Source organism: Silurus aristotelis (assembly GCF_946808225.1).
Source record: "Silurus aristotelis genome assembly, chromosome: 18".
NCBI lineage: Eukaryota > Metazoa > Chordata > Actinopteri > Siluriformes > Siluridae > Silurus > Silurus aristotelis.
Window position 1 is genome coordinate 23,086,196 of NC_139591.1, and position 14,206 is coordinate 23,100,401.

The 14,206-nt window shown below is 40.0% G+C and overlaps 2 protein-coding genes across 4 annotated transcripts in view; both read left to right on the top strand.

Moving 5' to 3' along the window:
* antxr2b (ANTXR cell adhesion molecule 2b) overlaps nucleotides 1–6,913 on the top strand; it is a 13,868-nt gene extending 6,955 nt beyond the window's left edge. Inside the window, exons 10-17 of the mRNA XM_083568791.1 lie at nucleotides 405–474; nucleotides 3,298–3,376; nucleotides 3,845–3,940; nucleotides 4,037–4,093; nucleotides 4,287–4,382; nucleotides 4,846–5,022; nucleotides 5,186–5,266; nucleotides 6,140–6,913. Of these exons, the coding sequence (XP_083424917.1) occupies nucleotides 405–474; nucleotides 3,298–3,376; nucleotides 3,845–3,940; nucleotides 4,037–4,093; nucleotides 4,287–4,382; nucleotides 4,846–5,022; nucleotides 5,186–5,266; nucleotides 6,140–6,178 (695 nt within the window). The 3' untranslated portion in view covers nucleotides 6,179–6,913. The remainder of the gene's footprint in view (nucleotides 1–404; nucleotides 475–3,297; nucleotides 3,377–3,844; nucleotides 3,941–4,036; nucleotides 4,094–4,286; nucleotides 4,383–4,845; nucleotides 5,023–5,185; nucleotides 5,267–6,139) is intronic.
* A 1,411-nt stretch (nucleotides 6,914–8,324) lies between these two features.
* Nucleotides 8,325–13,690, top strand: paqr3b (progestin and adipoQ receptor family member IIIb). Of its 3 annotated transcripts, XR_014537880.1 has the most exons (8): nucleotides 8,325–8,466; nucleotides 9,182–9,393; nucleotides 9,499–9,661; nucleotides 10,010–10,165; nucleotides 10,588–10,785; nucleotides 10,863–10,953; nucleotides 11,387–12,365; nucleotides 13,097–13,690. XR_014537880.1 is itself a non-coding variant. In XM_083568842.1 (7 exons), exons 2-7 carry the CDS (start codon nucleotides 9,209–9,211, stop codon nucleotides 11,100–11,102), a joined length of 822 nt encoding a protein of 273 aa, XP_083424968.1. In that variant the 5' UTR covers nucleotides 8,325–8,466; nucleotides 9,182–9,208; the 3' UTR covers nucleotides 11,103–13,690. The 3 variants fall into 3 exon arrangements, 2 of the variants coding, with proteins under 2 accessions (XP_083424968.1, XP_083424967.1); XM_083568842.1 differs by having other exon boundaries at nucleotides 11,074–13,690; XM_083568841.1 differs by having other exon boundaries at nucleotides 11,387–13,690.
* The last annotated feature ends 516 nt before the right edge of the window (nucleotides 13,691–14,206 follow it).

Here is a 14,206-nt window from a genome sequence, read left to right on the forward strand (position 1 = left end):
ACATGGAGACATGGAAGGAGATGTTCAAAAAGAAGCACATACCAATCTTCTACTTAGGTGTCCACAAACATTTGGACATATAATGTATATTTATATATAATAATGAATATTAATTTTACATTTGCATTTAGACAAATTTCAAACTTTCACCTGTAGTACTGCAGTAATCTCTCTCTTTCTTTCACTCACACACACACACACACACACACACACACACACACACACACACACACACACACACACAGAGTACCAGTTTAATATGTGATGAATCATTACTATTTTTAGCCTCTTTTCCTTTTTAGTAAAAATGGTGTTGTTGTTTAAGAGACTATGCAGCGTGACATTATGAAATTTCCATCTCTGTGGCTGCGCTGATCTCATGCTGATGTCTTTCTTTCTCTTAGATGAAAAGCCGAGCATTGTGAAGGACTCTTATGTGCTGTGTCCAGCTCCAGTGTTGACTGAAGTTGGACAGTGAGTAACATTCTTCATCCTGCTCCCGAATTAGCAAACAGCAGCTGTAAGAGGAGGGGGGAGAGATAAAATCCACTCAATCTCTGTTTGGGTTTCAGTGGCAGCCATGAGAGTGCTGATAAGGAGAGGCTGCACCCATAAACCGTGTGTGTGTGTGTGTGTGTATATGTGTGTGTGTGTGTGCGCATGAACTGCATTTTAGTTTACCTTGGCGTGATGCCCGAGTTCAATTTTGTTCCTTTCATTTTCACAAAAAACCCAGTGTATCAGTTTTACCTCTAACAAAACTCTGACTCTGGAGACTCCTTCCACACATAGAAGAAAAACTCACGTCTTTATTAAACCATTTATGTGAACGAGCTGTTACTATAGAAATAGATACACATGGAACAAGCGTACTGACAAAAACACAAAGTACTTTAAAAAAATATATGAGCGAGGTATTTGCAAGAAAAAGCCCTCTACCCATCCTGAGTCATTTTCTACCCATCCTGAGTCATTTTCTACACATCCTGAGTCATTTTCTACACATCCTGAGTCATTTTCTACACATCCTGAGTCATTTTCTACCCATCCTGAGACATTTTCTACCCATCCTGAGACATTTTCTACCCATCCTGAGTCATTTTCTACACATCCTGAGTCATTTTCTACACATCCTGAGACATTTTCTACACATCCTGAGTCATTTTCTACCCATCCTGAGTCATTTTCTACACATCCTGAGTCATTTTCTACCCATCCTGAGACATTTTCTACACATCCTGAGACATTTTCTACCCATCCTGAGACATTTTCTACCCATCCTGAGTCATATTCTACCCATCCTCAGTCATTTTCTACCCATCCTCAGTCATTTTCTATACATCCTGAGTCATTTTCTATACATCCTGAGTCATTTTCTACCCATCCTGAGACATTTTCTACCCATCCTGAGTCATTTTCTACCCATCCTGAGTCATTTTCTACCCATCCTGGGACATATTCTACCCATCCTAAGTCATTTTCTACCTATCCTGAGACATTTTCTACACATCCTGAGACATTTTCTACCCATCCTGAGACATTTTCTACCCATCCTGAGACATTTTCTACACATCCTGAGACATTTTCTACCCATCCTGAGACATTTTCTACCCATCCTGAGACATTTTCTTCACATCCTGAGTCATTTTCTACACATCCTGAGACATTTTCTACCCATCCTGAGTCATTTTCTACCCATCCTGAGACATTTTCTACCCATCCTGATTTTCTACCCATCCTGAGACATTTTCTACCCATCCTGAGTCATTTTCTACACATCCTGAGACATTTTCTACCCATCCTGAGACATTTTCTACCCATCCTGAGACATTTTCTACCCATCCTGAGACATTTTCTACCCATCCTGAGTCATTTTCTACCCATCCTGAGACATTTTCTACCCATCCTGAGACATTTTCTACCCATCCTAAGTCATTTTCTACCTATCCTGAGACATTTTCTACACATCCTGAGTCATTTTCTACCCATCCTGAGACATTTTCTACCCATCCTGAGACATTTTCTACCCATCCTGAGACATTTTCTACACATCCTGAGTCATTTTCTACACATCCTGAGTCATTTTCTACCCATCCTGAGTCATTTTCTACCCATCCTGAGACATATTCTACCCATCCTCAGTCATTTTCTACCCATCCTGAGTCATTTTCTACCCATCCTCAGTCATTTTCTACCCATCCTGAGACATTTTCTACACATCCTGAGTCATTTTCTACCCATCCTGAGTCATTTTCTACCCATCCTCAGTCATTTTCTACCCATCCTGAGTCATTTTCTACACATCCTGAGTCATTTTCTACCCATCCTGAGTCATTTTCTACCCATCCTGAGACATATTCTACCCATCCTCAGTCATTTTCTACCCATCCTGAGTCATTTTCTACACATCCTGAGTCATTTTCTACCCATCCTGAGTCATTTTCTACCCATCCTGAGACATATTCTACCCATCCTCAGTCATTTTCTACCCATCCTGAGTCATTTTCTACCCATCCTCAGACATTTTCTACCCATCCTGAGTCATTTTCTACCCATCCTGAGACATATTCTACCCATCCTCAGTCATTTTCTACCCATCCTGAGTCATTTTCTACACATCCTGAGTCATTTTCTACCCATCCTGAGTCATTTTCTACCCATCCTGAGACATATTCTACCCATCCTCAGTCATTTTCTACCCATCCTCAGTCATTTTCTATACATCCTGAGACATTTTCTACCTATCCTGAGACATTTTCTACCCATCCTCAGTCATTTTCTATACATCCTAAAACATTTACATTTTCCTCATAGAAAATCTGTGAACTAAAGAGCAGATTCCACCAGCATGGACACTAAATTGTGAAGGATCTGGAGAGATTTTGTCCGGAAGAGCAGTCTCAGATCACTTGCCATGTAACTTCCAATCTCATCAGTCATAATAATAATAAAAATAAAGAATTTGGGCAAAAGGAGGCATTTCTAATACAATGCAAATTGGCAGTTTTCCGAGGCTGGTAATGCCGATACATTTATCCTCTGCAGCAGAGGTAGCTATTGTTGTTCCTTTCCTCCTTTTTCATCATAGTGTTTATTGCAATTGGAGATGCATTTAAAGCTCTTGAGATTTTATGGATTGACTGATTTCCTAAAGTATTGATTTGTATTTAACTGTAGGGTTTTTCGCCATAATATGGGTTTCTACAGTAGTTCTAGTAGTTGTTGCACTAATAGAGCTGTTGACTCTACACCCTTTTCTCAGACAGACTTCTGATTCCTGGCTGTGTCTCTCCACAGCTCAATCGAAGTGCTGATTAGCTTTAATCACGGCCACTCCTACGTTTCAAGTCCGATCACGATCCACGCCACCACGTGTGTGAGTATAACCGTTACCATGTGACTACAGAGTATTTATAACTCCTGCGTGTTTAAATGATGGGGCTTTTCCACCTGATAGTACGGTACCATATGGTTTGATTATTTAACCATATCTAGAAACATCTGTTCTCCAAGAAGGTTCCTGTATCCCGTTTTACATCAAACTTTTATGATAAGTATATACAATAAAAATAAATAAATATATCTTGTGTAAGGGGTGCCAATAATTCTGGATCACTGATGAAGACCAAATCAAAATTCACTATTTGATGAGAATTCATTCATGGAATGAAAAATTCTGCCAATATTTTTAGAGCATAAGTTGTAAAAGTACTTATTCATAAGTATTGGCTAATAATTGGTGCATCCTTGCTACAAAACAAGAATCAGTTTGCAGAATCTGAGAGGTTTTCTCTGTGTGTGTGTGTGTGTGTGTGTGTGTGTGTGTGTGTGTGTGTTATGGCAGTCGAACGGCATTGTGGTGGCTTTGGTTCTCCTGGTTCTGCTACTGCTGGTGGCACTGGTTCTGCTGTGGTGGTTCTGGCCGCTCTGCTGTACCGTGGTGAGAAACACAGTACAGATTTCTCGACTCTCTCGGTCGCAGTGACGGCGGGGCAACGGGAGGTTTTTAATTAATCACTATTTCATTTTCCGACAGGTCATTAAAGATCCTCCACCCTCTCGACCTCCTCCTCCTCCACCTCCTCCTCTAATCGTAAGTTCCAGAACACGTCTACTCTGTCTTTCTCTCTGACTTTTACATGAGGACATATTCTGTAATTGTGTATTAGGAGAAAACAATGCCCTCAGTGTCCTTGTGTGTGTGTGTGTGTGTGTGTGTGTGTGTGTGTGTGTGTGTGTGTGTGTGTGTGTGTGTGTGTGTGTGTGTGTGTGTGTGTGTGTCTCAGGAGCCAGAGGAAGACCCCCTACAGAAGAAAAAATGGCCCACTGTGGATGCGTCATACTATGGAGGCCGAGGAGTCGGGGGGATTAAACGCATGGAGGTAAAACTTTCAGGCAGGAATAAAGACCACGTCCAGATACTTTAATGACTTTGGTTTGAACGTCCTGTGACTTTTCACTGAGTTGAACATCATGTATACTGAAGTAATCAGATGATCCATGTGTAGGAAGACCATGAGTATAAAATATTACACCTGATATCATAAAAACAAACCTACCAATTATTACTGTAAACTAAAGTAAACTTATTTACAAAACTGTCCTGATGGATGTTGACTCCAAAACCATATAAAACGTTTAAGATCTAATCCATCATCTGATCAAAGGCTGGTTGAGATCAGACATGAGAAAAAAGCACTTGCTGTTTATTTCCAGTTTTAAATGAACCCAATCTCCTCACTCGGGTCTCAGGCTTCACTCCCCTGCTGTGTGTACTGTGCTGAGTGGTGAGATGTAAGAAACTCAGGTTTGAGCAGGTTCTGAGGAGAGACCTTCTCCTCACAGGTTCGTTGGGGAGAACGAGGCTCCACTGAGGAAGGCGCACGACTGGAGAAAGCCAAGAACGCCGTGATCACAATGCCCGAAGAGGAAGAACTGAATGAGCCAATTGAGAGAGCTCCTCGTAGACCAGCACCACCCCATCCACCCCCACCCCATACTAAATGGTACACCCCGATTAAGGTGAGAGAAGTGTTCCTATTAGGTAGAAACAGTGTTGTGCAGTTACAGGAAAATAATCAGTGTTTTATTTCTCTTAAACCAAAGCGGTGTTGGTTTTGGATGAATGACGTTTTTTTATGAAAAATGAAAAATAACTAGCTGGTGGTTTTATTTGTGTCTTCAGGGCCGTTTTGATGCTCTGGTAGCGTTGCTGCGGCGACAGTACGACCGAGTGGCTGTGATGAGACCTACAGCACACGATAAGGTACGCTTCTGTTCTGTCTGTCTGTCCTGTAAAATATACAGAGCATGTGAAACCATAGAACTTAAATCAGAGTCCTACAGGAATGAGATCTTGCAGCTTCTGACAACGAGACACACTTTCATGTTTGTCCCAAATGAAAACAGGAAGGAGCAATTACTGGGTGGAGCTCGAATTTCTGCTAATTAACACGAAAGAGTAGAAAAGTGTGGAGCTGTAATCAGGACTAATAGACACACACACATGCTAGGGTTATCATTAAACTGGACATTATTAGGCACATGAACATCATGAGCATCAAAATGCAGACTTTGTTTACTGCATCCAGCTCTGTGTGGTGGTGAAAACTGACCTCTATACTAAAGAGACATGTTTACTGTCTGACATTCTAGATAGATGGACAGACAGATGGACAAACAGGCAGATCGCTAGAAATAAATCTTGAATAGTGCTCTATTGACAGTCTTGACTAGGGTGGGGCTAGAGACGGTACTGCAGTCAGCCACTAGAGGGCGTGAGAGACGGTTAATCAACGTACATGTTATTTATTCTATTTTTATATATTTGTTTTATTTTTTTTACTCTTTCTCCCCACACTGACATATTACATTTTGCCACTATTATTGTCTTATACAAAACATGTATATTTATTGATCTTATTATTTTCCAGAATTTATGATTCTCCGGCAAATTTGTACGTTTCATTCGTACCAATAAAGCACTTTAGAATTGAAATAAAAAAATGAAATCAAATGTTAGTCTATAAATAAAACATGTTCTCATAATAAGCGTTCATCAGAAATATAACTGAAGTGTGTGTGTGTGTGTGTGTGTGTGTGTGTGTGTGTGTGTGTGTGTGTGTGTTGTGTTTTGCAGGGTCGCTGCATGAAGTTCACAAGGATTCAGAGTCACTAGTTTTCTCACTGTGTGCCTTTTTATTGTTATAGATGATTTGTTATAAGCAATGCCCTGCCTTTAGAGACTGCATTCTATGTCTCTACTCTAGACTACTCTGAAGTTCTCTTTTATTGGTCGATTCTGCTGATTTTTTTGTTTTTGCACTTGTGCCTTGTTTTGACACGTTTTGTATAAAGTTTTACACATACACACTATATGGACAAAGGTTTTTGGACACTTAAACAAAAGATTGGTGTGGATTTTTTTTTTTTTTATTCCATTCAATATTTTTTCCAAATTTGCTGTTATAATAAACTCCACTCTTCTGGGAAGATTTTGTGGAGATTCCATTCAGCCACTAAAATCCTGTTAGTAAAGTCAGGTACTGATGTAGGTGAGAAGGTGAGGAGACCTGGGGTCCAGTCAACGTTCAAATTCATCCTAAAGGTGTTCAATATGGTGGCTGGAAAAGTATAGTGTATACACCCTGAACTCAAATAACACCTTATTAGTATTTTTTTTAGTAACTTCAAAACAGTTCTTTAGATAATTTATGGATTTTCAAGTGTCAGAACTACACCTGAACACATCACTGTGCCAGGCATGGAACTACTGTACATGATGCTCCAATATGCATGAAGAAAAAACTCACTTTTTAGACTTTTACAACACTAATGTCATGATAAGTAGCATCTTCTGCACTGATGACTGTAAAGAAAATAAAGATTTTATGATAAAGGTGTCTGAATAATATTGAGCTGTCTAGTGAGAAAATATTTATATAGTTATATACATGTATATAGCAGAAGACTGCTGATTCAACAGTTGTCCAGAAGAGGATCATTGACACCCTGCACATGGAGGGTGAGACACAAAAGGTCATCGCTAAAGAAGCTGCTGTTTACAGACTGTTGTATCCTAGCACATTAATGGAAAGTTTAATAGAAGGTAAAAATGTGGTAGAAAAAGGTGAAATAAAGCCCATTCAAGAATTTGAATGTGAACTGAATTTGAAAGAGTGGACTGCAGCTGGAGTCAATGCTTGAAGAGCCTCCACATACAGACGTCTCTATGGGCTACAACTGACACATTCCTCGTGTCGAGCAGCTCCTGAACCAGAGACAACGTCAGAGGTGTCTTTCCTGGACAAAGGACAAAAAGGACTGGACTGTTGCTCAGTGGGTCAAACTCGTCTTTTCAGATAAAAGAAAATGTTGCATTTCATTTTGAAATCAAGGTCCCAGAGTCTGGAAGAAGAGAGAAGAGGCACAGAATCCAAGCTGCTTGAGGTCCAGTGTAACGTTTGCACAGTCAGTGGTGGTTTGGGGAGTCGTGTGATCTGCTGGAGTTGGTCCACTGTGTTTTATCAGGTCCAAGCACAGCACAGCCGTCTACCTTTTAGAGCACTTCATGCTTCCCTCTGCTGACCAGCTTTATTTCATATTCCAGGATGATTTGGCACCTGCCCACACTGCCAGAAGCACCAAAAGTCGGTTAAATGATCATAGTGTTGGTGTGATTGACTGGTCAGCAAACTCACCAGACCTGAACCCCATGGAGAATCTCTGTGGTATTGTCAAGAGGAAAATGAAAAATAAGAGACCGAAAAATGCAGAAGAGCTGAAGGCCACTGTCAAAGACCTGGGCTTCCATTGCCACAGACGGATCACCTCCATGCCACGCCTAATTGAAGCAGTAAATAAAGCAAAAGTTGCCCCTACCAAGTATTGAGTACATATACAGTAAGTGAACATACTTTCCAGAAGGCCAACAATTCACTAAAAAGGTTTTTTTTAATTGGTCTTATGGAGTATTCTAAAAAATTTTTGATGAATAAAGTGAATTAGTGGGTTTTTGTTAATTGTAAGCCAAAATTATCACAACTCTTTAATGATATTCTAATTTATTGAGATGCACCTGTATATAATTCTCACAGCACCCTTTTCCTATAAATATATTTTTTGCATAAAACGAGATAAACTACCGTGTGGGAGACACATTTTAAGCTACAACCATGTAATAATCAATAAACTATATAATTATGTAATCAATAAACGTATCATAAATCTGAGCCCTTCACACTCTCATACCTCCTACATCCTTATGGAGAGCACATACAGTAGAAGCGCTGCATGGTGTCGCGTCGTGTTTACGTCATCGCTCAGCGTCGCAGGATTACCTCGTCAACAACAACAAAAAAAATCTAACAGCTGCTAATATGGCGGTTGTCAATAAAATAATAACAATAATAATTAAACCCGCACCTGCGGTGATATAAAACATATCTAACAAACCTGTACCTCAAGGTGAGAATTTAACTTTTAATTCTCAAATGTTGTATCAGTGCACATTTCTGTCGCACGCGCATTATAATTCAGTTGTTAGCATGTTAGCTCTGAGGCTAACGTTAGCCAGTCGGAGGGTCAGTAACAGTTACAAACATTTGCAAAAATTTATTCAAATGATAAAAAAAAATACAAATTAATTCGCCAAAGAAAAAAACGTTTATAGAAAAAAGAATCACCTTTAATGTCTGCTCATAATTTAAACTTGAAATAATATATTAATAAATATTAAGAAATGTATGTATCCCAAAGATTCTATTTTTATTCTGTCTATTTATTACACAGTATTTTTTCCCTATTTATAGATTAATATTTATAATTTGTACTTACTGTCATTTATTTCAGTAGCCTGTTTATCTTATTTACATTAAATTTTAAATATTAATTTAAATGTTTACATTAACAAATATTTTTATATTTTATACTATTATTCATATTATGTTTTTTTGTTTCGTGCACTGTATTATATATTCTTTATTTCCGTTTTTTTTTCTTGCCACTGATTTTATTTGCTTTTATTTTATAATAGATTTAATTTTACTGTTTTGTTTTTTGATTAAATTTAAATTGACACTGTAAATTACAAAGTGTAGTAATAATAATAATAATAACAATAACAATAATAATAATAATAATAATAATGGATTCTATGCGTTTCGTTTATTTTTCTCCACAGTGCTGAAGCGAACGCTGATGAACCACGATGCCTCAGAAGATCCTGAAGAGTCCTCATTACATAGAACTGGGCAGTTATCAGTACTGGCCGGTTCTTGTGCCCAGAGGGATCCGACTTTACACTTACGAGCAGATCCCCGTGTTCCTGAAGGAGAACCCGTACATCACAGATGGTTACCGAGCATATCTGCCTTCTCGCTTATGCCTGAAAAGGTTTGTATCCACGCTGGACTCTAAAAATACCCCACACATTTAAGATGAAGTGTTTATTATTGTCGTTGTCATTATTGTCTGTGTGTTGTTTTTTTTTTTTTGCAGTATATTCGTTCGGTCTAATGAGACGGTGAACATCTGGAGCCATCTCCTGGGCTTTGTGCTGTTCTTCTTGTTGGGGGTGAACGACATGTCCACAGTGTTACCGGCTGCAGGAGCTTCCCGAGAGGATTACGTCATCTACTCTATAGGGCTCTTCTGCTTTCAGGTGAACACACACACACTCACATACACACACTTGAACCATGAGAGTTAACATCGGGGTGCTTCATTTAATCAGAGTGAAACAAAATTTAAAATGAAGACAAAATAGGTGAAAAAATCTATAAAACCAATAAAAATAATGATGATAATAATCATAATAACAGTTTATTTTATAATCTAAATATTATTAAAAAGTCTAAAAGTGTCTCAGAAGTAAATAAAATATATAAATATGTATTTATTATATGATGTAGTGACTGCCTAACATTCTTATGTGTGATTTTTAGATATACTTTTAATATTTGTATAAATACCGCAGTCGTGCTTTGTGCGATGTTAATTGTGTGTTCAGGTGTGTATGCTGTGCTCGGTGGGATATCACTTGTTCTGCTGCCATCGCTCGGAAAAGACGAGCCGCCGCTGGCTGGCCCTGGACTACGCCGGGATCTCGGTGGGAATTCTGGGATGCTACGTCCCGGGAGTGTTCTACGCCTTCTACTGCGACGGGGTACGACTTATTTATCTCCACTGTTACACGATTTTACTGCACGACTGCTTCACAGAGGCTGTCGGAGTTCAATCCTGCTGCTGTTTTTCATTCTGTTTCTCATTTGAACATTTTCTTCTGCAGTTCGATAAAAATCCAGCTTTGGGCAGTTTATCAAAATCCCCGTATTCACTATATAAGTTCTGCCACATGCAAAAATCCTCTATGGAGCTCCATAAGATCATTAGGAAATCGCTGTTTTACTCTAAATGGAACTGGAGCTGGATGTTACTATGGTTACAGGAGTTTATAATCAGCGCATTCATTTAGATTCAGCAGACAAACACAAACTACCCGAACAATCACACAATCACAATCCACTATTCACGTACAGTATTTTGTGTACTGATCGCTCACTTGTGTCTCCCCCTCCCCCTCCTCAGTTTTGGAGGCAGGTGTACCTGATCACGATTCTGGCTCTGATCCTGTCCGTGTTCTCGGCTCAGATCCACCCTCTGTACCACACTCAGGAGTGGAAGATGCTGCGCTCTGGTATTTTCTGCTCCGTGGCGGCATATGGCATCGTCCCCGCCTGCCACTGGGTGTGGCTTAACGGAGGCTTCCGCTCCGAGATCGTTCAGGTGCGTACACACGCTCGAAAACGCACTTGAGTTGTGATTCGGAACGTCGTAAAAACGCGCTGTCCTTGTGTTTGCAGCTGTTTTTCCCACGTGTCATGGTCCTGTATCTGATCGCTGCCTCAGCCTTCCTCTTCTACATCAGTAAAGTGCCTGAGCGCTACTTCCCAGGTAAACACTCAGTTCTTCAGGTGTCCCATCTTTCCTGTGTCTCGTCTTTCGTTTATTCTTTAAGGAAGGAGACTCCAGGATCAGAGTATGTATAATTTTATTTAAATTTTTTTACATCAGGCCAATTAGCTGTAGTAAAAGAGGAATAAAACACAGCATGCTGTTGTTGAAGAGACGCCTCTTCATTATCCGAGATCTTTGAAAACCTCAGCACAGAAGATTTTTACAGCATTGAGCAGACACTCCTTATCCACAGCAACTTACATTGATCTCATCACAACTGAGCAGTGGTTCGGATTTAAACTTACGACCTTCAGATCCAAAGTCCAATGCCTTAACCACTGAGCTGCCGCCTTCCCCAGAATGGGAGAATATCAGATATCGTAATCGCTGATGCGGCGTGTTTTACTCTCTACTGGCTTGTTCGTTGCAGGGCAGCTGAACTACCTCGGGGCCAGTCACCAGCTCTGGCACATTCTGGTGGTCATGATGTTCTACTGGTGGCACCAGACGGCCGTCTACATCACACATTACAGGCACAGCAAGCCGTGTCCGAGCTACAGCTAGATCATCTCTCGCCGTAGACACTAGGTGCTTCATCACCTCTCCTGCTCAAGGACCGAACAAGATTGTGAAATTTTTTTTCTCAGCTTGAACGTAACGATTACCTGGGAAGCCTGGTTTTCTGTATTTCTGATTCCTTCCAGCTAAAGCTTTATAGAACTAAAGAAGACCCGGGAAAGGGGCGTGGCCTAAATATTATGTGTTTAAAAAGCATAAAGCTTCCGTGAACCATAAAATGACAGAAACTAATCCGGAGAAAAATGTTGTTTTTGCCTAAATTAAATGTAAACAATTCAGTCGCTACGTAAGGTCAGTAATGTCGGATCAGATTTGGAGGCTTTTGAGCTTTAAAGACTTGAATGTGAACGTAAACAAGCCAGTCTACTGTACTTATCATGAATCTGCCTGAAAACACTTGTAACCTGAAATGAATGTGAAATATATTAATATTATTGTAATATTTTAATCACATGTCCCTTACCATTCTGTCTTCAGTTCGACGTTTATCTAAAACACTTTGGAGATAAGAATACACCTGGAATGGCGTTAAATTCAGAGTACGTGATCCGGATCTTAATTCCAAATCAACATTGTGCGCGATTAAAGGTGTGATCACTTTTATTTCAAGTTCCTGCATAGTGAGGACCAACCACATTTGACCAATCAGAACAAAGAGTTTCGATGCATTTAGTTTAATCACATTCTATATTTTTTTTATAAATCCATTGATCACCCTTTTTTTTTTTTTGTGGAACAGTGAAAGTGTTCTTCTCTGTCCTGAAAATATTTTCTTCTTCACATCCGACTGTTACAAAGCACTAACACTGGAGACTCCAGAAACTGTAAAGGTAAATCGATAAATTGTTTTTAATGATCTTTTTTTTGGCTTCTCCCATTAGGGGTCGCCAGAGCGGATCATCCGTCTCCATACCCCCCTGTCCTCTACATCTGCCTCTTTCAACCCAAATACCTGCATGTCTTCCCTCATCACATCCATAAACCTCCTCCTTGGTCTTCCTCTTTTCCTCCTTCCTGGTGGCTCCATCCTCAGAATTCTCCTACTGATATACCCCATGTCCCTCCTCTGCACATGTCCAAACCATCTCAATCTCACCTCCCTCACCTTGTCTCCAAAACGTCCTACATGCACTGTCCCTCTAATAAACTCATTTCTAATCCTGTCCATCGTCGTGACTCCCAACGAACATCTCAACATCTTCAGCTGTGCTACCTCCAGCTCCACCTCCTGTCTTTCACTCAATGCCACTGTCTCTAATCCATACAACATCTCAGGTCTCACCACAGTCCTATAAACTTTCCCTTTCCCTCTCACAGATACTCATCTATCACAAATCACTCCTGCTATCACTCTTCTCCACCCACTCCACCCTGCCTGCACTCTTTTCTTCACTTCTCTAACACACTCTCCATTACTTTACACTGTTAACCCCAGGTACCTGAACTCCTCCACCTTCTCCACCTCTTCTCCCTGCAACCGCACCCCTCCACTGCCCTCCCTCTCATTCACACACATGTACTCTGTCTTACTCCTACTGACTTTCATTCCCCTTCTCTCCAGCGTGTATCTCCACCTCTCCAGGATCTTCTCCACCTGCTCTCTACTCTCACCACAAATCACAATATCATCCACAAACATCATAGTCCATGGAGACTCCTGTCTGACCTCGTCCGTCAACCTGTCTTTCTAATCTGTTTTTGTAAGAGTACCTCATTGACAAAATGTATTTGCCTTGAATGCAGCATCTTTTCAATATTTCAAAAAGGTCAAAAAGGCAAAAGTTTTTTTGCGTTAGTGGTTAAGGTATTTCTCCTGAGCATTTCACACAAAGCACCGATTTATCGCACAGTGTGCGCCGGATCTTCACCCCTGTGTCGCTTTTGAGTTACAGATGATCGTTATAATTTATGTTTTGGATTGTTTTGAACTGTAAATGCTGTTTATTTGGGATTCTTCCTCCTGGATTCGTCTTTATTCTCTACTTCTCAGTGTGCACTTAAAGGGGGCGAATTCATTCAGCATGCTGTATGTGGTGTATATATTTGTAGCCGTTTGTGTTTTTTTTTATTGTCTTTCTGCTTGATGGTTTAAATATTTCTGAGCTGTAAAATATCGGAATGCTGAAACGGAATTAAAATCCCGTGTGCACATGGATGCGGTTTGCTCGTTTTTTTTTTTCTTCTTCTTTTCTTCCTGGGATAAAAGTGAAGGGATTGTGATTATTGATGATCAGCGATGAGTTTATTGACAGTATCGGATTACACGGGTCGAGTCACTGAACTGCCGATGATGACGTTCCCTCAGAACATGTGTAGTGTGATTACGACGACGACAAAGACAATGATGATGACGATGATACTGTCAGCAAAGATGAAGATTATGATGATAATGACAGTGTTGAGTACATTGATGACCAAGCTGACAACAATGAAAAGTAATCACTATGGTGACAGTGACATTAATGATGATGACGCTACCAGCGATGGTGAAGATGCTGATGATGGTAAGCATTTTTTTAAAGTGGCAGTAGGAATTTTACATGTGGCGTATACTTTACAGTAAAATTCTTTCGTCGCATGATGATGATGACAGTGTGGTTGGGACACTGAATGTTGGAGACCATGATGACGTCACAGTGGAGGATTTAAATAAAAAAAATAAAATAAATGT

Excerpts from the sequence above, each read along its gene's own strand:
- paqr3b (XM_083568841.1), top strand. The coding sequence starts at position 9,209 with ATGCCTCAGAAGATCCTGAAGAGTCCTCATTACATAGAACTGGGCAGT. Across the intron at positions 10,166-10,587 it reads ACGCCTTCTACTGCGACGGG|TTTTGGAGGCAGGTGTACCT; the intron begins GTACGACTTATT and ends CCCCCTCCTCAG. Across the intron at positions 10,954-11,386 it reads GCCTGAGCGCTACTTCCCAG|GGCAGCTGAACTACCTCGGG; the intron begins GTAAACACTCAG and ends TGTTCGTTGCAG.